This window comes from Hesperophylax consimilis, chromosome 15, assembly GCF_061612785.1.
Source record: "Hesperophylax consimilis isolate HC1 chromosome 15, BYU_Hcon_1.0, whole genome shotgun sequence".
Lineage (NCBI taxonomy): Eukaryota > Metazoa > Arthropoda > Insecta > Trichoptera > Limnephilidae > Hesperophylax > Hesperophylax consimilis.
Window position 1 is genome coordinate 29,900,557 of NC_142850.1, and position 23,184 is coordinate 29,923,740.

The 23,184-nt window shown below is 33.9% G+C and overlaps 2 protein-coding genes across 2 annotated transcripts in view; both read left to right on the forward strand.

The window, feature by feature from the left end:
• The window catches only part of mRpS9 (mitochondrial ribosomal protein S9), a 107,338-nt gene extending 85,249 nt beyond the window's left edge, over positions 1 to 22,089 (forward strand). The window contains exons 7-8 of the mRNA XM_089640105.1: positions 15,902 to 16,064; positions 21,785 to 22,089. Of these exons, the coding sequence (XP_089496231.1) occupies positions 15,902 to 16,064; positions 21,785 to 21,876 (255 nt within the window). The 3' untranslated portion in view covers positions 21,877 to 22,089. The remainder of the gene's footprint in view (positions 1 to 15,901; positions 16,065 to 21,784) is intronic.
• Positions 3,539 to 10,698, forward strand: wtrw (ankyrin repeat domain 61 water witch). The gene is made up of 2 exons (XM_089640442.1): positions 3,539 to 4,117; positions 5,051 to 10,698. Exon 2 carries the CDS (start codon positions 5,090 to 5,092, stop codon positions 8,021 to 8,023), a length of 2,934 nt encoding a protein of 977 aa, XP_089496568.1. The 5' UTR covers positions 3,539 to 4,117; positions 5,051 to 5,089; the 3' UTR covers positions 8,024 to 10,698.
• Positions 22,090 to 23,184: the final 1,095 nt, after the last annotated feature.

Genomic DNA, 23,184 nt, shown 5'->3' on the forward strand with positions numbered 1-23,184 from the left:
GAACTGTCATTGTTGACTTGGTTTTTCCTTTGTGGCATTTTCGCTGGTCCACTTTGGATAATTTACTGTCAATGGTGCCTCTATGGTTAACCAAATTGCGATTCGTCATTTGGGTGACATTGCTTTTAACATGTAGGTACATACGGCCTACTTCGATGGAAAATTTTCAAACAATACTGTCTGCCTAAATAAAATATGGACTCATCCTATTGTCATTGGAGGTATGCGCAATTTTCTTCTTCTTTTATGTGAGTACCAACTGCTACCAACCGTCTGGGGCCAGTGAGACTATGGCAACCCAAATCCCAAATTTAACTAAAAAATAATTAAAATTTGTTCTTTTCCTTAAAGTTTTCTTATTCATACCCCATATATCTTGCCACCAAAAACGGCAATTTTAAAGAGATTTTTATAATAATATATAAAATAACAATTTTAAAGAGATTTTTAATAAATTAGTCATACTCATTTTTCTCCATGTTGGACTGTTAAATAATATTTATTAATTAAATATTAATATGTGTACAAATATCTCGCACCATAAATGTCCTAAATTTGGCATCGATTTCTCTGTTTTATGTTTAAATGTGGGTTTTTTCACTATGTCGAATCTAATAATTTTATTAATTAATCTCCCGGATTCATCGAAGATTTTTCCTCTTCGACTAATTTATCTCGCATTAGTAATCGGGTACTGCATGTTTTAACCAGTTTACTGTATAGCAAAAATATGTAAAAATAACTTAATGATTGGTGATTCTGAAATTATCTCACGATTTCTGATCAGATAATAATATCACTAGTCTTACTAATCGACTTCGATAGCCTAATCTTTTTTTCGTTCGAGAGATTTCAACGCTTTATAATAAAAGTTAATTCGTCTCAATTGATGTCTTGTCTTACTTTTTTGATGTAAGTATACTTTTATTTATATTTAAAAGATACATAGCTCACTAATGAAGTGACCTTGCCACCTGGAAAAAGTTTTCTTGCCTAGAAATTTCAGACGTTCGTAATTTTTGGTGCTTCAGAAAACGGATTCCTTTTTTGTACATGTCGAATTAGTATAAAACAAAGTGCGATTAGTTCTTCTAAACTACCCAACGGATTTTTATAGGGTTTTCACTAACATTTAGAGAATTTCTTCCGAAAGGTTGATCTATATAATACATACATATTATATTTATGGAGAGTAGAGAAAAGTCGATGATTTGTAATTTATTTATTTATTTGTAAGAAACAAACAGCTTTTACATAATATACGACGATAAATATATAAGTCAACTGAAGTCAAGCCACAGAAGTTTCTTATGCTAAAGTTCATTGGAAATGAAGTTTTAATATCTTAAAATTAATTTTGGGTTAAAAGAAGGGGAGAGGAAGAGGAAAATAGGAAGAGGATAGGAGATGCTCCCGATGCATACTCATATTAATAATCGATCGTACGCATTACTTCATATCGATATTTCTTTAGGTTATTACTTATTACTAAAAATGTCAATGCTGTAAAATTTTGTATTATATTGTGCACATACACGAGGAATTGGGGAATTTTTTCGAATATTTGTCAAGATTTGATCAAAAATTGACGTCGTGTTTCTTTCTCGTCGCTTTCTATTCTTTCAATATGGGCTTGGTATAAAGGAAAAGTAATCAAGTCGCAAAAAATATTTTCGGGCGCTTACATTGCTACCGCTGGCTAAACCTTATGAGATACACCAAAATAATGTACTAAGGAATTGTATATCTTAAAAATGCCTCACTACCTCAAAACTTTACCCCAAACCATTTATAAGTCCCCGCCCGAACAACGCTGGTACACATCAGCTAGTGTATTATATAGCTCTAATTTATCTTTTGGTATTTTTCACAAACAAGGTTTTGTATTTATTTATGCCTTTGTGTTGTTTAAGATTTCTGGGTAAAATCCTAAAAAAATCTAACCAAAATTCTCTTTAATATATTCTTAAATTTAATGGTGATTCTATCTATGATTTATGCTCCATGCACTGGGAATCTTCTTCTGTGCAGTTGTTGACAATTCCACCCACACAAGTCAGAGTTCTGTCATCAGGCATGATTATTGCACCGTTTGCCTGATTTCTTGTTTCCGGCATTTCGTTTTATCAAACTGCAGATCATTTATCATATCATGACCGACTGCAAATTTTTAAACGTTTCTCGTTTTAAAAATTGACACTTCTACTCACTTGCGTCAATCCACTTCTCAAAATTGGCCATCGTTCAACATGACTTTTTTTTACCCACTTAGCATTTTAATCAACGAATAAATTACATGGTTCGATAATATGCCAAGTAGCCGCTCGGAATAACAAAATAACCATTCAAGTCAAATAATTCATTTGGTTGGGTCTAATTGATAAGCACACACTCAACTTGTTAAGGAATATTTTTATTGTGATGTAATTACTAGTTTACCTTTAATGAGCACTTCGGAGAATTGAATACATATATTTGCTGTATTTAGTTTTGTTATATTACTTATTTGATCTATGACTTCAGGAAGGTGCGAACACCAAACTGGTAAATAATTTTTAAAGTACACGGAGAAAAATGATCCTGTTGAAAAAGTTGATAGTATGACAATTTCCTTGTAAAATATTAGTCATTCAGAATATGTCGTGAACACTTGTTCTTTTCCTAATATATATCATGACGGAATGCGACAATATCAATATTTGTATGAACACGTGTTCCGCCGTCCTCTTAAAACATTCGATTTTAAGTGATACTTTGTTAGGAAGCCTTTCAATTTATTCATTAAAGGCCTGCATTCCCGTTCTTACAGGAAAACGAATAATTTGACGAGATTTAAAAAAATGAACAGTACCTAGTTCATATCAGTAAGTTTTCTCCCGGTGTTTCTTGTGTAATTGTTGTTATTATATGGTTATTCTTGTCATTTTTAAGCAAAATTTATTTGTGGTTTCCCTGTTTTTTTAAACCATTTTCGCATTTCATTTCATTCGCAAGATCATTTTTCATTTTAATCCTGTGTTATAATTACATCGGGTTTAGATATTACACAGTCGCACATAGTCTCACCGACCTGAGTCGAGTGTTCAGTAAACTTTTTTTATCTAACCACTACTGCTCTTGTGTCTATTTCTTTTTATGCCTTTTTTTTCTTGACCAGATTCACACGAAATCTTCAAATACGTAAATAGGTAAGGATAAACTAAGAAGACCAAAGCTCTTTCACAACAAAGCTTGCACTGAATAAATGACGTTGTTTATTTTTTTATTTAATTGCTTCGATACTTTTTACTGCGGGGTTTGTTTTTGTACAGCTCCTACCCTGTCCATGCATCATACTTTTATGAAATGGACCGGAGGTATTTCGCTGTGTGGTTAAAGCATCAGTTGGGTGACCTCTCAGGTGATGGCGATTTATTGGACTGGTTTGGTGAAGTGCCTTTGCTCGATGTGTGTTCAGGCCTCACAGCGGTAAGCCAAGGTCGGTCCACGGAATCAAGAGCCAGGCTCATTTAGAGGAGAGATAGTCAGGCCAAGTTTGCAGGCAAGTGACTAGCGGCAGAGTTAATATCGCCAGTCGTCGCCGTGGCGCGGTACGAACAATGCCTTCCGCCTGCTGCGCTCCGCTATTACAGAGTAGCGCGAACCGTTTTTTCCCGCCCAGGAAACACGACCAATAACAACCAGGGAACAGCCAAGAACCTGCGTTAAAAAGAACGAACCTCTGAAATGAAATCTGCACAGAATTCAAATCTGGAAGATGTTCAAATTACATAGACAAAAGATAGAAGTGTATTTATTTAACGCATTTAGTACTTTACGACTATTGATATATTAAAACTAAATTTGAATAAATTGAAACGATGATTATTAATGTTTGAAATATTGCAGCAGTTTTAAAAACGCGTTTTTAATATTAAAATAGCAGTGCCTTCACTATTTTAATCGTAATTTAACAAGGGTCGTCTGAAACTACGCTTCAGTTATCAGTTGTTCGTGATTTGTGGTGGTGTGTTGTGATATTATGTTATATAAGTGCTGACAGTGTTATTTTATACAACCCTGTAAGGAAAGGGGTGTTCGACGAGTGGCTATGTGCTTTATGGATATAAAACCATTGGTAAGTTTATTTTTATTAATTACTCTGCATTAACTAATTGTTGTAATATTTTATTTATATTTCAAAAAAAATCATTTATTTAAGGCTGTTTACAAAAATAGTTAATTTATAGTTATCTTTAAAAAATATTTATGTACATACTTACTAATTTATTTTTATATTTTTTGCCAAAGAACCATATTTGTAGGGTACCTCTAGTTTTTCATTATTTTTAATGGTAAAATCAATAGTATAGTTTTACGCTGCGACGGGAACGGAAATCGCAACCTGACGTCTCAAAATTCATTACGCAGCCCGCCGCCATAACATTTTAAACCTATTGTCATTTAATTCATTTTAGCGAGGGTTAAACCTATTTTATTATAAAATATGTAGTTGGTTGTTCATATTTGTCAAGTAGATATTAAATAGGAATCTCGCTTTTATGTGGCCATAACGAGCTTATAATTCCAGAGTAAACATGCGAAGATGATTATATGGCAGTGGGTTTAGTGCTAACGAGACGAATGACGAATTGTTGGGTTTAGTTTAATTGTCCATGTGTATCTAAACTATTAATACGTAATCATATTATACATTTGAGAATATTTTTAATACTTGTACATGGTATTACGTAGGTAGATTATATAGGTATTTCAAGCTGTTCGAATAGCGGGCTAAATTATTCCATGTGTGACTGTCGATGGAAATCGTGTTTAAGTGATCATCCACAGCGGCTGTCACGCGGCTTGTCTGTGTTGTAGCTCTAGTCTCATATTGTGGCAGTCACACTCTCATCTTTTAAAAATATAACAAGCTATTATAGCCAATCCGACAATCAAAGAATACCGTTACTTATTTTGTGAATCAGCCATCGTTGTTTATCTCGTTATTTAACCTTCCTGTAACACCGAATTGTCTCGCTTTACATTTGTTTGTTTGTTTTATTTGCAGTTATAGTGACCTAAAGAGTCTCTCTTCACCCGCGACAAGATGGACAACTTTGGCTACAAGGAGCCGGGGGTGCAGAGCAAACCCTCCCGGCGCGTGCGTACCAAGCGCGCAATCAGCGTGTACTCCGGCAAACAGCAGGAAGAGCTACCACTGGCCAGCAAGTACAAGACTACAACAGCCGCCGTGCGCTGGCGGGGGGACCCCGAGTCCGCGCTGGACCAAGAGATGCCGTCCGGGGACTTCGAGTACATGGAGGTGGGCCCCTCGCCGCCCGCCGAGAGCGCGCCCAACATGTACGATAGCTTCGAGGAACCCGCGGCCGAGCTCAGCGTGCAAGTCTCCTCCGACTCTATCCGCATCCTGCTTCACGAACAGGCCCGTCTGCTGAACGTGCGCGCCTCCCTTCTGGAGGAGATCGAGACCCAGTCTCTCTCCCCGGAAGCCGCGTACGCCGTCTTTGAGCCAGCCCTCAGGGTGGAGAAGAACATTTGCTTCCTCTGGGCCGCCTTCCACAAACGGAGAGACATCCTCGAGGCGATTCTCCGAGCCGGCGCCGACATCAACTGTCACGACACCGGGGGGATGACTGCCATCCACCTTAGCTCGTTCAGCGGCTGCCTGGCGTGCACCGGTTTCCTAATTTCCAAAGGCGCTGATGTGAATGGTTTACTGAAATGCTTCAGCCCTCTGCATTGTGCCGCTTTTGGAAACCACCCAGAAACTGCGAAGCTACTCATAAACAACGGAGCTCTCGTTAACCTCCCCACGAAAAAAGCTAATTGTGAAGAAACTGTGCTTCACTGTTCGGTCAGGGCTAACGCGTTAGAATGTCTACAACTTTTTATTTTGGAAGGTGTTGACGTGAATTCCATAGAGCCCAGCGGCATGAATCCCATACACCTGGCGGCCGACTTGGGCATGACCCAGTGTTTGGAAGTATTGCTGAACAGTGCGGGGGCAGATATAAACTCTAGAACTAGGATAAGGGATAAAGAATCGACCGCCCTCCACCTCGCTGCCGACGAGGGCAATGTGGAGTGTGTCGATCTCTTGTTGAGTAAAGGTGCGGATGCTAAACTTAAAAACCATCGCGGATTTACCGCCTTGCACTTGGCGGCGCGCTCGTCCTGTCTCGAGTGCGTCGAATCCTTGTTGAGAAATGGAAACGCCGAACCAAATGCCGAGGATTATGATAAACGAACCCCATTACACGCGGCCATTGGAAAATCCGAGAGCGCGTTTGATATAATCGAGACTCTGATTAGTTGGGGGGCGAACGTCAATCAAAAAGACGAGTATGGCTTCACTCCTTTGCATTTGGCTTCTTTGGACGGTTTGTCGCATTGCGTAGAGACTTTGATATTCCACGGCGCTGACGTCACGACTAAATCTAAAAAGGGAAATTCTGCTTTGAATGTGATAACGAGAAAAACACCGGCTTCAATGGCTATGATAACGCAGAAACTCGATTGCGCTATCACTTTACATAATTCGCAAGACTCAAGTAATCGCGAAGTTGAGTTGGAATTAGATTTTAGGAACATTTTGCAACATTGTCACCCTAGAGAAATAAGTTACCTAAATACGTTTGTCGACGAGGGACAGAAGGAAATATTGCTTCATCCTCTTTGCTCCGCTTTTTTGCACATAAAATGGGAGAAAATTAGGAAATATTACATAGCGAGATTATTCTTTTGTTTTATGTTTGTGCTATTTTTGACATTGTACGTGTTGACAGCCTTGGCGCACAAATGCTACAACGGCAGTAAAGATAAGGAAGAGACCATTCAGGAACAAGAATTGTGTCAGAAGCAATCCATCCTCGGTGATCTTTTGCGGAAGAATCCTTTCGTTATAGAAATGCAATGGTGGGTTCTGGCGGCCATTACGATATTTGAAATATTTAGAAAAGTATACGGCATAGCCGGATATTCTACGGTCAGGCAATACTTGACGCAGCCCGAGAATATAATAGAGTGGTTTGTGATAGTGAGCGTGTTCCTGATATCTTACATCTACACCAACAGCACGTACACTTGGCAGAATCACGTGGGGGCCTTCGCCGTACTGGCCGGCTGGACCAATCTTATGCTCATGATAGGACAATTGCCCGTTTTCGGTTCGTACGTAGCTATGTATCAGAAAGTTCAAAAGGAATTCGCCAAGCTTTTCATGGCTTATTCATGCATCTTAATTGGATTTACGATCAGTTTTTGCGTCATATTTCCCGACTCGTCTTCGTTCGCGAATCCGTTCATGGGTTTTATCACAGTTCTGACAATGATGATCGGGGAACTTGATCTAGGATTGTTGTTAAACGATCCGGACGGGAACGATCCCCCCTTTCTCCTGGAGATATCGGCGCAAATTACTTACGTGCTCTTCCTAATGTTTGTCACCGTGGTGCTGATGAACTTGTTAGTCGGTATCGCCGTCCACGACATTCAAGGGTTGCGCAAAACAGCGGGATTATCCAAGTTGGTTCGTCAGACCAAGCTCATTTCGTATATGGAGTTGGCGTTGTTTAATGCTTATCTGCCTAAATTCCTTTTGCGCATCCTACACTGGTCAGCCCTGGTGTCCCCGCAGGCCTATAGGGTGGTGCTGAGCGTAAAGCCTCTCAACCCGGGTGAAAATCGACTCCCCCGCGACATCATGATGGCTGCTTATGAAATAGCCAAGATGCGGAAGCATTTCGGCCACACCATCTCTTCTAAGGGCTCCTCTGCCACCTACCACTCATTCAAGAGGTACGAGAACAATAACGACTCCGGCCTCTCAGATTACACTTATGACACCGGTTTGAACGGTTTGAAGATGAAAGTGGATGAAGGATCGGAGAGGGTGGATATACTAACAACAGAGATCAAAGAGTTGAAAGATATGCTCAAAATCCAACAAGCCATGCTGCATAAGCTGATAATCGCCATACCTCGGGAGCAACACCATATAGAAAACATCTCTAAATGCTGATATCTCCAGTGTCCGCCAACTAATGTGTGCCGTACTTCATTCCTAGTAGATAGTAGATATTATTGCAAAACCTAGCATCTATTTAAATCACGTCAAACTGTGGAGACCATTTTCTCAGATGCATTATACAAATCTGCATTTATATTCTTGAGTCATTCCTGCGAGTGGTTAGCCTAGTGCCTAGTAGGTCAATAGTCAACAAACAACGCCGTGAATTATTTATTAAATTGATGAGTAAAATGAAAAGTGGTAAAATCACATTTTCATTCCGTTTTAACTCGTTTCGTGTCATCGAATCGTTTTACGACACTCCTACATAAAATATTTTATACTCACATGTAAAATTGGCAAACGACATTCCGTATGAAATCATGAAATAAAATAAACTGTATTTCGCAATCGACGACGTGTCTCGTAAAGCAATGCTTTCATCGTTCAGACGTATACTATACTTATTGCATACCTACTACATATTTGATTAATTATTTTCCTAAATTCTTAATGTATTTTTTTAATAGAACATAGGCGGTATGTTAATAATTTATTTTTTACGTAAATCGCGTTGTTTATCTGAGCACTTTTGGTTATTGAATTTATTTTGATAATTTATTCATTTAAAATGTATATTGTTTATGTGGTTTTCATCGCAAACAGAAATGAATTTTACTATCATAATTAGCACAAGTTCGCTTCATCAAAGCACAAACCACTTAGGTGTAGTTTGAAGTAATACATATTTGTGATATGAATGATATTATGTTTAAAATCAAACATTTTTTATTATTGTGTTATGTTGAATGCTAGGATATAAGTTTGTAGTGATGCAACTCCTTGACGATTACGATTATTCAATCGAGTCTCCCGATTATTTCTAAAAATACTTGTATGAAAATATGAATGTTTATCTTTTTGGAGAATCTTACCCATAGTATAGTAGATTACTATTATCTTGGAAGTTTCTTATAACCTGCGGTAACTATGCATTGGAATCCTAATAGTTGCATCACTAATATTTTCCATTACTTAAGAATTTTCGGTATATAGCTTTACGAGAGAAAGGTTGGTGATAAATGTGCTGTGCTAAGCGAATTACATGTATTTAATTCAGTTTTATTTGAATGTCCTAGGCTAAGTCACCTCTTTTCAGTTTTATTATGAAATCCAGTATTCCAATTTATTATTGTTCGTGTTAAAAGAAATGCTCGGCTGTTAATTTTTCAATCGCGTTTTATTGAAACATATTTGGGGTGAGTTTTCCCGAATAAAAGTGATCGATTAGTGACATGTGGTTGTGTCCGTGTTTGTTTTTAATACATTGTATTTTCTTCATTTTAAAAGTGTTATATTTTTGGCGAAGTGAGGAGAAAGGGGAATTTTTTTATATACTATACATGTATTCATGTTAATTGTTACACAAAAATAATAAATTCTATTGATGATTTGAATGTTAAATATTTTTTATTATAACCATTGTTGAAGTAAATTGATGAAAATTATTGTGATAAATTATTTGCCATAGAAATAACGTTGCAATTAGAAACAGGTCGTTACATTCCTTACTCACAATTGTATTAAAACTAGCTTTTAAATGTAAATAATATATCCTTATATTAATATACTTGATCTAAGCGTCAGCCCTTGTAAATATAATGGTGTAATTTTATGTTGTATTTAGTTGTCCGAGTCAGGGAACTCTTGTGTTAATACTATGTTAGTTGTTAGTGTAGTTGATAGGTTTACGATCAAGAAGTGCTAGTAGCTAAAAGGTTTCGTAGCATTTACACATTTCTTTGATAAAATTTTCCACATTTTCTTTAATCCTGTAGCTTTCTCTCTCCATTTTGCATTTTTATTTATTTAGTAATGTATGGCACATATAAATGTCAAACTAGAGGTTTTTATTTTATGAACGCGTAAATCGGGAGTAAATAAGTGATGAGTATAATCGAGTTGTTAGTAATTCACTCGACTAAATTAGTTGTTATTAAAACGTTTCAAAACATTCATTATTTATTTGAAAGATTTTGATTGTGACTTGAGACAATTATGCAGTTAGTTTGACAGTTTTGATTACATTCCAGGACAGAGGAAAATGCATCTTCCGCGTCCTTTCACCATTATCAGAAATTACTCGTGAAAATATCTCATACCTAGTTATTTTTTTCGATTATTTCGAAAAATTAACGATTATAAGAATTTTTCGATTATGCCCATCACTAGTTGAAAAAAGTTTTTAAAATCACAAAATTGGCTCCTTACTAATATAACATCTTTTAAATCTTATACAACTTTACTGATAAGCAATCATTTACGATACGTTTGGTTATGTATCGGTTGTGTCAAATCTTGTTGAATGCAATCCTTGTAAACATAAAACATTTTTGTAATTCTGAAATTCATAATTTATTTTTAATATTATAACACAGGCATTTCTAGCTATGAGCATATTTTATTATGTAACACGGTAATGGAAGATGTTTCACCTATTAAAATATTATTCAAATCTAACATACTAATTATTTAAGGTAATAAAGACATGTTTAACTATTTTTTTTTATACTAAATATTGTGTTTTAATGCACCCTTGAATATCTTTATTATTTGTTAAATTTTATCATTGAATAAATATTTTTCAAAAATTAAAATTTTTATTTTATTAATTATTTAATGTATTATGTACATGTATGCAATGCTTTATAATATCACCTTTAATTCCTTGTGTAGTTTTGGGAGATATTCTTCACAGACAACAAACAACCTTAGAGTATTTTTAGGAGATATACGGGGCTTTCCAATAAGAGGTGTTATTTTGATATTCAATCGTAAAAGATCAATGGTTTCGTTGCTTGTGTGGCACGTAGCGCCATCTTGTTGAAAGTAAACGTTGTCCAGATCAATACCATCCAATTCCGGCCATAAAAAGTCATTAATCATCTCTCGATAGCGCGATCCATTCACCGTAACTGTTGCTCCAGCCTCATTTTCGAAAAAGTAAGGTCCAATGTCTCCGCCGGACCATAAACCGCACCAAACAGTCACACGTTGAGGATAGAGAGGCTTTTCAACAATAACTCTTGGGTTTTCCGAGCCCCAGATGCGACAATTTTGCTTGTTGACGAAGCCACCGAGGTGGAAATGGGCCTCATCACTAAAGATGATTTGCATTTGATTCACTCAAGTGAATTTTAATAATTTCAATGCGTTGTTGAAGCGTGTATTGTTCCATTTTTATTAATGGCGTAGTTTATACTTGTCAAATGTCAAAAAAATGACAGCTTCAAAAGTAACATCTACCGAAATAGCGGGCTATTCAAAATAACTCCTCTTATTGGAAAACCCTGTATATCCCTGCCCCACATGGTCTCATAAAAGTAATGCTATTTTATTTTGTAGTTCCATAGAAATCTTAGAAATGTAATACGATGAGAAATATGATTTGAACAGTGTTAGGAAGAGAGAATACCGAATAATTAAAATTTACCCTAAACGATCCAGAAAAATTAAAAAAAATAATTCTTAGAAACAACATTTAGAATTTGAGAAATATTTGTCAAGGCATGTAATTTTTTAATAAATATATTTTTTTTAATATTTATCTTTGTTTGCGTTCAAAATTTTTAATTGCATACATCGATTTGTAATATTAAAATCTGGAAGAATCATTTTATTTTGAAATACGTTCAAAAACAGAGAACTTATCTAATATTTTTTTACATTAACCCCACACAGAAAAAATAATTTCCCTCAGGACCTATGCCATCTTTGGGGATGCTGTGTGAAGGGTCTTTTTAGGAAAAGGAAGCAGAGGAAGATCTGGGAAGGAAAAAGGTATAAGGGGTGTGTAGGAATCTAGGGATCAGTATGTCCAGAAGTAACCGATGTATGAATATATCCTTCACTGCAGCGCAAGGCGATGGGTCGAGAGGCCAGTTGGAGAGGTCAAAGGGTCTCTCCAAACCAGCCTCTCCCGATCTGGCATGCCACGCAGCTATGATCCCGGGTACCCCTGTTAAATGACCAAACGTAGCCAACCACTCGGGGTTACCTATGGCAGAGGTGTTGGTTATCTAATAAATGGTTCCCGGGGCGGCGGTAACCAAACCTGCCTCCCAAATTAAGAAAATTGTATGCAATGTGAAGATATTTTTCGCGCATTCTGCATTCCAGTAGTTCTCATTTGAGAAGTACATTGCAAAATGTCAGAGGCTTTAGGGATTAAAATATTAATGACAGATTCGCCCTTCTCGATCTACCCTCTCTCCTACATACCCCTTTCATATTGCTATTTAAAAAAACTCCTGGCATCATATCTGACCAATGGTAGTCGCTGTGGCAATAATAGCGACCGTTAGTGACATTTTTATCAGGTTGGATTTAGCTATGAAAAGATTCAGGGAATTTTTCAACAGCCAATATAAACGAGAAATGTCGTAATATGTCGGAAATCGCCATGTTTTTTTTTCTTTGTCGAATTGGGGTTTTGTATGATTAATTTGTGCTTTTTAAAAACATACTATAATGCAATATACCATTAGTCTAATGTAGTGTAGAGGTATTGATTGCTGGTCCAGTAATGATAACAGTTTCATTATAGAATTAACATAATTTAGGACGTGAACATTGTGAACAACGGGTTACTGACATGTGATTATGATTATGATTACTGACATTGCTGTTATTGTAATCTACATTACATTAAAACTATGCTGTGTCCGTGAAATCAGGTGAAAACATTTTTCAAACAAATTTAAGGATTCAATGGCGATGTAGGTAAGTACCTACGTAGGTAATTGATTCCCGTCAAAGCAGGTAATACCTTAGAGCTATAATTAGAGGCGCTACTGCGTACTAATATCTCTTCGAAACTTGTTCCACTATTACAACTCGATAAGCGGTGCGCGTAGACTGGATTAGGCAGTTCAAGTTAGTTTTAGTTAGAACGTTGGAAGAGTTGGAGGTCAGTTGAAGGTAAAAAAGCTGAACCTTATTTTTTTGCTTCCTGTCTCATCTTTTATTTTATGTGAAGTTGCACCTTTATTACCAAACTGTTGCTTTTTTCATGGGCTTCAATTTCATTACTATGGGTATTTACAAGTTTTTTTATGGAGGTTCGATTTCCAGGAATTCAAATAGAAATAAACTGTACAGAAAATAGAAATAATGTAACTATAATTTGATAAAGGTTAAACGAAACATGTACGTACTAAATAACGTCAGTTACTTTTTAAATAGGATTAAGTATATTAAGCCCCCGCTTACTCAATTTCTACCGATTTATAACAAGTTTCTCGTTAACTCTTTTAGTTTTTCAGTTCCACAATAAATGTATGTTATTTTTGAAAATAATGTATATACATTTGCCCAAACGTTAATTATATGAAATTCCCTCGAAAAAATTTGCAAAGTAAGCTCCGGAAATTATTTAAAACACGTTTTGTTCTGTTATTTAATATGTTATAGGCATGAAATCACAATGTATCTTTAAATGCAACTATTTGTCGAGATATTTTTGTTCCATTTCAAACAAGTCTTGTTTTATTAAATATTTTAACCATTTTCGCTTAAGGCGATGCCATACGTAGTATGAATTTGAAAATTTGGTCGCCTAGAAATGTTTCAGATGCTTTTATTAAATACTGCGAGTAGAATACATCTTGGCCTTTGAAATAATCGAGTATTTTTTAGATAAGTCTTTTTATAAGCCCAGAAAAAAATAATGTATACGGCCTATGAAAACTGCTTTAAAGTTCAAAATCTCCAACTTACGAACCCATTTTCGGTTATAATTTTATTGTATAATGTGGCAAATTAAGTTATTTATAAATTGATCGGAAAAAAATTTAATATTTATGCCTGAACATCCACAAAATAAAATAAAAGGCACTTTTTGGCCATGTTTTTTTTCTTGCATAAATCAAAGCAGGCGGATGGTGTTAAACGGGAATTTAAACCTTATCGCCATCTACGTAAGGGTTGTTATTGATAGCGGCTCAATATAAAATATTACACAACGTAGTGCATCGCCTTAATTATTATCGTTTTTTTTTAATATTAGCGCGCTCCCTCTAACATTCGTATTTCTATATATATTTCTGTAATAAATAAAATAAATAACTACGGGCCTTAATAAATAAACCAATAAATACTAGCAATATGTAAAAAACTCGGATAGGTTCGAATACCTAATAATTAACTCGGACTTGATAAATAAATAAATCGAAATATTACGTTATTATATGGATTGTTCTAATCAAGACTACGCTAAAATACACCCAGAATATACCGATAAGTTTATATTTATAGGTTCGAGTACCGAATAGTAAACTCTAACTTTATAAATAGGTAAATCGTAAATTGAAAAAAAATGTTATCCTTAGAATATTACTTTTGACAACTATCAAGAGGGTGGTGAAATACTCCCTTTATTTTAAACTAGCTGTACCTCGCCTAGCGTTGCTGTGGCTCAGTCTGTCTGTGCAGATAGAGAAAAAATAGCGCGTGTTGCTTTTACGTCCAACATATGGTGCTGTTTTTCAAAACAATAATTTTTGTCCAATAGATGGCGCTGCTTTTCAAAAGAAGCATATTTTTACCTGTCACAGGTGACATATATAGAATATAGGTATATAAAAACAAACGCGTTGTCGAACGCAACATTTTGTCAAAATTTTAAAGCAAAAGATGAAGAACTTTCGGAGATTTAAGATTTTGAACAAACGAACATTTAAATATTTATTTATGTAGACGATTTGTGGATTTTGTTTGTATTTAATTGCATGCCTACCTACTAAATTATTATTTATTTGTGCAGACAAGGTCCCCTAGGTACCGTAGATATTTTGCCTTCGTTTGTCAGTTCCTATTTTGTCTAACTACACGTACGTTCGTAAATTTGTCACATTTTTTACGGTAACCAATGAATTTCGAGACATGAAATTGGTAGTTTCTGCCACCTGTTGTCGAAAAATCAAAGTTTTTATTGAATGATTATCAAACCTCCAAGTTCAAAGCAGGTAATAAATAATATTCTCGTCTCAGTTTTAAATGAATATAAAAAACAACCTTTGGTGCATTTTTATTTCTGAAAACATTCTTTGATTTCTACACTATCCCATCATACACAGACCGTAAAATAAAATAATTTAATTGATTGCAAATGAAATATCTACTTAACTAAATTGGTTTCATCAATTTCCTGGATCAATATAAGAGAGAGCCTAGTCTATCGCTTTCCTATTTAAAGGGAAATCATTTTAAAGAGCACACTTTTTAACGTATTTGTGCACACCGATACCTTACACCACCATACAAGAAATAATCTTTTTTTTTTTTTTTTTTTAAAGAAAGATAAACATTCCCGGGTTACGAATAACCTGACAATATTTGAAAATCTCCTACTACCACCACAGAAAGCTGAAAATGTTGCTTGTGTTGTGATGGAGGACTTAGCCGGCCGAGGAATTGAACACACTACGCCTGAGTGGGACCCAAGCGCGATGTCAACTCGGCCACCGACCGGTTTTATCTATTTGATGATTCTACTCCACATTTTACCTTTTCTTCCTATTTGTCTCACTTTCTTCCAAATGGCTACCTGGGGTTATTCCTATTTCTCTCAACTAATTAAAATCTCCACTTATATTGCTTCTTTATTTATTCCCTATATTTGAGTATTTTCCAATTTGTCACATTTTTTCCCTATGTCAACACTGAGGTTCTTTCTATTTCTCTTACCTAATTAGAATCCCCATTTACTTGGTGTCCTTCTTTATTCCCTATGTTTGGACTTTTTTCCTATTTGCCACATTTCTTTCCATATGGCAATGCTAAGGTTCTCACTATTCCTAATTAGTAATGAGAGTTTTCCTTATTTTGTAGGTACTGTTCCCCTTGGTCTTCACCAACATGCTGAACAATGTGGACGTTGAGTGCAACATCGAGGGTGGGGGCTTCGCAGGACAGGCCGGGGCCATCCGTTGGGGCATCGCTTGGACTCTTCGCAGCTTCGTGGACATGGCCATGGTGGAGAGGATGAGACTTGGTGAGTAAATTATATGAGAATGCCAGAATATTATGTCTCATTTTATTTATTTTTTGAATTTTATTATTTTTATTATTTATTTATTTATTTAATATCAACGGTATAAATATACCATAAACAATGATAACATGTCACAGTTAAAAACGTAGAAATATTTAAAAAAAAGAATTACAAATATATGTGGCATTTGATTGTGAAATGACATTAGAGAGTAAGTAAGTAAGTAAACAAGAGATACAAGTACATAAGTTTCTATAGTGCAAATAAGGTAGAATTAGTTTAAATTAATATTGATTGAAAAGATTTGATAGCATAGCCCTCTTGTACCTACCTTGCGTGCATTTAAATAGATCTGCCACATCTGCGTATCTATTACTAACTTCATGCAACCTAGGTACAAGCGAGTGTTTGGAATACTCAGTCCTGATATTGTTGCATTTAAACAAAATTTTAGAACGAGTAGCTCTCGTGGGTATATGAAATTCAATGAGGTTAATTAAATCAGGACTGTCTATACTACCATTTACAATTTTGAACATAAATATTAAGTCGGATATAATTCTTCGATCTGAGAATTTTAATAAATTTAGATTTTTCATCAAGTAATTATAGTTTATATTTTCAATGGGAATACCGAGTTTAAAATTAATGTGTCTTAGGAATTTATGTTGAATTTTTTCGATTGAATCTGAATGTAATTTGTAGTGGGGGGACCAGATCGAGGAGTTATATTCGACTTGACTACGAACCAGGGATGTATACAAAAATTTTAATGTTGAAATATTCTTGAAACCTCTGGAATTTCGAAGAATGAAGCCTAGCATTTTCATTCCTTTATTATTAATATTATTTATATGCGATATAAAGTTTAATTTAGAGTCGAAAGTTATCCCCAGGTCATTAATTTCTTCGACAGCGGTAAGGATTGAGTTATTGAGTTTATATGAATGAATAATTGGTTGATTTATTCTGTAAAATATTATTGAATAACACTTATTTATGTTCAGATGAATTATTGTATTACTCATAAATTATCCATTTAAAGTACAAGTATAATCATTTACCTATAAAAAACAAATTTGATGTTATTGAAAGAGTAATTAAATATATCTACTGTTTTAGAAACTTCATTTTATAGCAACATTCCTCTTGTTACGATATGCTGTGATAGAATATCTTTCTACCGTTTGGTATCTTGAACAAGTCATCACGACGTCTACGACCGAAATTTTTATCCATAGCATTCCAAGAGGAATGGGCTATCAATAAAGTTATGCACTACATTAAAACTAACTTTTGACTTTTTGAAATAATGGCATTCAGAGCTCCGTGCCAAAAGGCCCCTTTCTCTTTCATCGTGATTTTAATTAAAAGGTTGTTGAAAGTAGTAGAAAGTGTAGATTTTGGGAAAAAATTATTGAGTATTTGCAATGAAACATACATGCAATATTGGGCGAATTAGTCTTTATTTATTATTTTTTTGGTTAACTAATGTTTAAGACAAGATTTTTTATGCATAGCACAAAGGGTAACAATTATTTTATAAGCAATAATTATTAGCCTGAAACACTCATCCACATTGAAAAATCTCCTGATAAAAGATCACGCATCTTCGGGCGTCATGTATCTTGTCGACCGGCAATCGAAAGGACACGGGTTCAAGTCCCGTTGGCGTCATGTATCTTTTATCAGGAGATTTTTCAATGTGGATGAGTGTTTCAGGCTAATAATTATTGCTTATAAAATAATTGTTAGTCTTTATTTAGTTTGGTTCCCACGATGAAGATACTAGATTATTGATTCTTATTATGCCATGGAACATGTCTTTCATTGCATTTGAGTACTTAAATGGCTTAGATATTAAATGAAGGATTTAAATACAATTTGAGTCTATTTGTCCAAGTTTCATTTGGGTTCTAATTATTAATATTAAATTATTTACTTTACATTTTATATTTTCATCAGCAATGCGTGTGTTTATATACAGGCTGTCCTGGAGTAAAGTGCACTAACTTCCAACGTTTTATGGTAGTTTTTAGGTAAAAAAAGTTTAAACAAATATTTAAGTATGTGAAAAAAAAGTTGGAATTTCGAAAAAGTTATTTATCTTTTTTACTTTTACCATCATGTAAAATCACCTCCCGAAGTTGGTGCACTTTACCCCCGGACACCCTGTACATTTACCATATTGCTAATTAATATCATTCCTCAAAATATTAAGATGGAAACATATGAACTACTTACTGAGGTTTAAAGTCAGTGAATCTACGTAGATTTCATTGTTCATCCCATATTTTTAGGTTCTATAAATTTGGCACATTATGGCAACAGATCGTTCGAAAAGTTTTTACATACCTGCGTGGTTATACTACAAATTTAGTTAATTATTCGGCACTCTGTGAATCATATATCATAAGGCTATATAAAAATACAATTAAAAATCCACACGATGAAAATGCTAAGATAGTTCTCAAAAAATATAGAAATAAATTAACAGCTTTAATTAAAAAAAGTAAAGACGACTACTTTAAAAAAATAATCTCTACTTCAGAAAACAATCTAAAAGTTATTTGGAAAACGGTAAATTATGCAATTGAAAATAAGAAAAAAAATAATTCTATAAAATATTTAAAACATGAAAATAATATGATAGATGTATCCAAAGACCCAAAACTAACAGCAAACATTTTTAATTCTTACTTCTCTAAAGTAGGAAACAATCTCGCTGATAAAATCACTAAATCTGTACACACACCAAAAACTATAACAACTAACACCCAAAAACAAAATACACTATCCACTTTTAAAAAAACTACCGAAACTGAAATACAACTTGTAATAGAAAGCATGAAAGACGGATCCTCTCCAGGTTTTGACCACATTTCTGTGAAAATTCTTAAAGAAATGAAAATGTATCTACTGAAACCACTAAACCACCTTATCAATCTCAGTCTGACTAAAGGCATATTCCCAACAAATTATAAAAAATCTATAATATCCCCTATCTTTAAAACCGGCGACCCGCAAAATGTTTCAAATTATCGACCGATATCACTAATATCGAATATAGCAAAAATATTTGAAAAGATTGTGAAAAAAAGGGTTGTTGATTTTCTAGAAAACAATAAAATATTACATTCCAATCAATTCGGATTCTTAAAAACAAAAAGCACACAAGATGCAATAGCAAATGTAACATCATTTATATACTCTGCACTTGATGAAGGAAATAAATGCGCAGGAATATTCATAGACCTAAGAAAAGCATTCGATAGTATCTCACACGCAAAGCTTATCAAAAAACTGAAATTAAATAACATCAATGATAAAGCCGTCCAATGGATAGAAAGTTATTTGAACAATCGTGCACAATTTGTTAAAATAAATGACCAAACTAGCGACCAAGAAACATCAAATTTTGGTATCCCACAGGGCACCGTGCTTGGACCAATATTGTTCATTTTGTATGTAAACGACATATTTATTCAACCATTGCATGGCCAAATTATCTCTTACGCTGATGATACAGTCCTTATAATAAAAGAAAAAACTTGGGAAAAAATTAATCTAAAAGCTACAGAAGACATAAATAATCTAAAAATATGGTTTGACAATAACCTCTTGTCGTTAAATAGTGATAAAACATATGTCATTCCTTTCGAAATTAACACTAACATTGTACCTCCAAATCTTCAAATATTCTTACATAATCATTCTCTCGCACAACACGATACTAATCACTGCCAACAAAAATGTTCACTTCTGAAAATAGCGGATAAAATTACATATCTTGGAATAATCATAGATAAAAACCTAAAATGGAAAGATCACATCGACCATACAATAAAAAGAGTTAGGAAGTTAATTCATATATTCTTACGGATACGAAACTTTTTATCAACGAAAAACCTATACTCAATATACTACGCATTAGTACAGTCTATTCTTCAGTATGCCATTATCAGTTGGGGAGCAGCTTACAAAACTAATCTGACCCCCATAGAAATTGTTCAAAAACTAATAATAAAAATTATACTAAAAAAACCTCCAGACTTCCCAACTGACAGCATATTCGAAGAATTCAAAGTTCCAACATTTAAAAACTTATTTATAAAAAATTCAATTATACAAATTATAAAAGAAAAAGATAAATACGCATTCATAACTGAAAATCGTACTAGACTTAAACATGTATTTGTGTGCCCCAAATTAAACACTTCTTTTGCACAACACCATTATACTCACCAAGGAAAATTTTTATTTTTTTTATTTTTTTTTTATTTTTTTTTTTTTTTTAATTATTTTAATATACATCATATGGGTTACATTTACATACATATTTTGCAAAATATAATATTAAGGTTCATATATGGTCATGTATACCTTATCAGAAAAGAGGAGCTCTTGTGCCTGATAAGGGAGCCACGATTCTTACTTAGATTCATAATTCATAATGAGATATAATAATAATAATATATATTATAATAATAATATATATATATATTTTTATTTTTGTTTAATATAAGTTTTTTTTTTAATATAAATTCTTTTTCAATAACCTACCAATAGAAATCAGAAGCATTAGGAACAAAATTCAATTGTTGAACTCCATCAAAAAGTATTTTAGAGAATGTCACACTAAAAATCTTACTTGTTTTTCTTCTTACTGAATACATATATGTTTACATATTTTAGTTAACGGGTCTGATTGCCATGTGTCTATATTACCTACACATACATATATATTGAAATACATGATTATAGTAAATAGTAATTATAATTATATGAAATGTATTAACTGTATTAACTGCATTGTATTAACTGTACACGTGACTTTATTTGTACATAATATGTGAAATGTTAACTCTTCTTCCATCCACAAGCTAAGGCTTTTAATGGAAGACCAATAAAAAAAAAAAAATAAAAATAAAAATAAAAATAAAAAAATAAAAAAAAGTAAATTATATATAAATATATATATATATATATATATATATCATTTTTTTTTTAATACTTCCGATTTTATATCCGGGTTAAATCTTCCCCATAGGAAAAACTAAACCCTTCCACACACTTTTCCACAAATGATCATCTAGTCAATTAACATTATGCAAGTACATTATATAAGCAAAATAAATACAAAACAATACAAGAACAACACGTCAATTCACCAGAGATCAAATGGGAAAATAATTCACCGACTCCAGATATTTTCATATCAGAGGGTTCGGCTCGGTAGAACTCCTAACAGGGCCTATAAAATTCTAATTTTTTTTAACTAAATTAATAATCACATTGATCAATTAAATGAAAAAGTAAATGGGAAATCAAAGTAATTTTTTCAATGACCAATTTATTAAGTATTTGGTGTTATAAATTTAATGTGTGAATTATATGGGGTGAATTCGATCAAAACTCAAGTTTTTTTTTTTCATTTACGACTCCACCTCACTAGATTGCCCTACCCCATTTTTCCGATATATCAATAAATTTCAATTAAATATATTTTTTTTAACTATACATAAAATTTTAAATGACTGTTTGGGGTATAACCAGCATTTGTATTTTGATTTGCGACAGCCAAACTCCAAAAACCATATTTTTCCTAGAACATCCTTTGACATTGATCATTAGAATATTCTCCCAACTGATAAGCAGCTTTTGACCGCCATCTGTGTCTGTAAGTTCTGTAACTAAATTTACTTTAATTAATATTTCAGCTGGATTACTGACAAGAGATAAACGCCTTCGAGAGAGGAAGAAGCCCGGACAACCCGGAGCCAGGAAGAAGCACACTTGGAAGAAGCGTTAAAAATACCATCTGCGTTTATTAACCCTTTTAAAGTTATGCATTTTTAATTCTTACCACTAGACCTAACTGCCAAGTGGTAAATATATTTACCTGTAACTTACAAAGGGTTTTACGCCTTGTAATATGGATTGCAATAACGGTTTTAATCTGTAAAAGTTTCATATTAGTTAAGTAAATTAGAGAAAAACTAGAAATAAACTTGTAAAATGTTTAATTTGTCAATTTATTTACACTTGAATTCATATTTATGCTTATTTATTTATATTCCCCTTTCAAAGGTGATGTACTCATCCATTTTCCCATATAGAAAGATGTTCTCCTGTATACACTGTATCCTTAAGATTTCATATATTATCACATTTTAAGCTATAAATCAATCTATCTATATAAATAAAAAATAAATGTTCGTTTGTTCAAAATGTTAAATCTCCAAAAGTTCTTCACCGATTGCTTTGAAATTTTAACACAACATAGCATTCGAATACGCGTGTGTGTTTTAACAGCGCCATCTGTTGAACGTAAAAGCAACATGCGCTATTGTTTCTGTATCAGACAGAATGAGCCGCAGCAACGCATGGCAGGATACAGCTAGTAAATTAATATTTTGGAAGTTAACACGGGTGATAAAGCCATACTTGCGGATTCTTCTTCCAAATGCATCACACATTTTAAAACTTACATGCACAAATTTTGTCATAAATATCTACCGTCTTTCTTATAATAGATAATACGGAGGGATAGGATACGGAGGTTAGTAGAAAACGTTGCACACAATCGTACTGCGTATACCGGCCATAATACCGCAGTATTAGTGGCTGACAGAATTTTAAACTGCCCGACCCCCAGGATTAGGGACGTATTACTACGGTATTAGGTTGTAAATCGCGGAATTTAAAAAAAATATTGATTGGATGCGCAGTGAAAATGTAAAAAAAACAGCAATACCCTTTGGCAGCACTATCAGAGGAATATTTTAAATCGAAATATTGATTTACCAAAGCAAATACGGAATGCATAATCAAATTGGCCAAATTTCGAAGCAATTCAAACAGAGGCGGCTCTTGGGTTCCGGAAGAGGGAAGTCAATCGAAAAAAAACCGAATAAGAGGTAATATTAGTAATCTGAGGGAAATATTATAAAAACGCCAATATATGTAATTAATTTGCCGGTACTCACCTATTCTGAAGCCGGTAGCACAATACCGTTTTATTTAACTTTATTTGTCTTACCACTAATTATTAACACATATTACTTTAAAGTACATTTCATTAATTCATGTTTTAAACATCGATTGCGGAGTTCCCCGA

What these genes read in the sequence shown, in the direction of transcription:
- wtrw (XM_089640442.1), top strand. Translation starts at nt 5,090, where the DNA reads ATGGACAACTTTGGCTACAAGGAGCCGGGGGTGCAGAGCAAACCCTCC.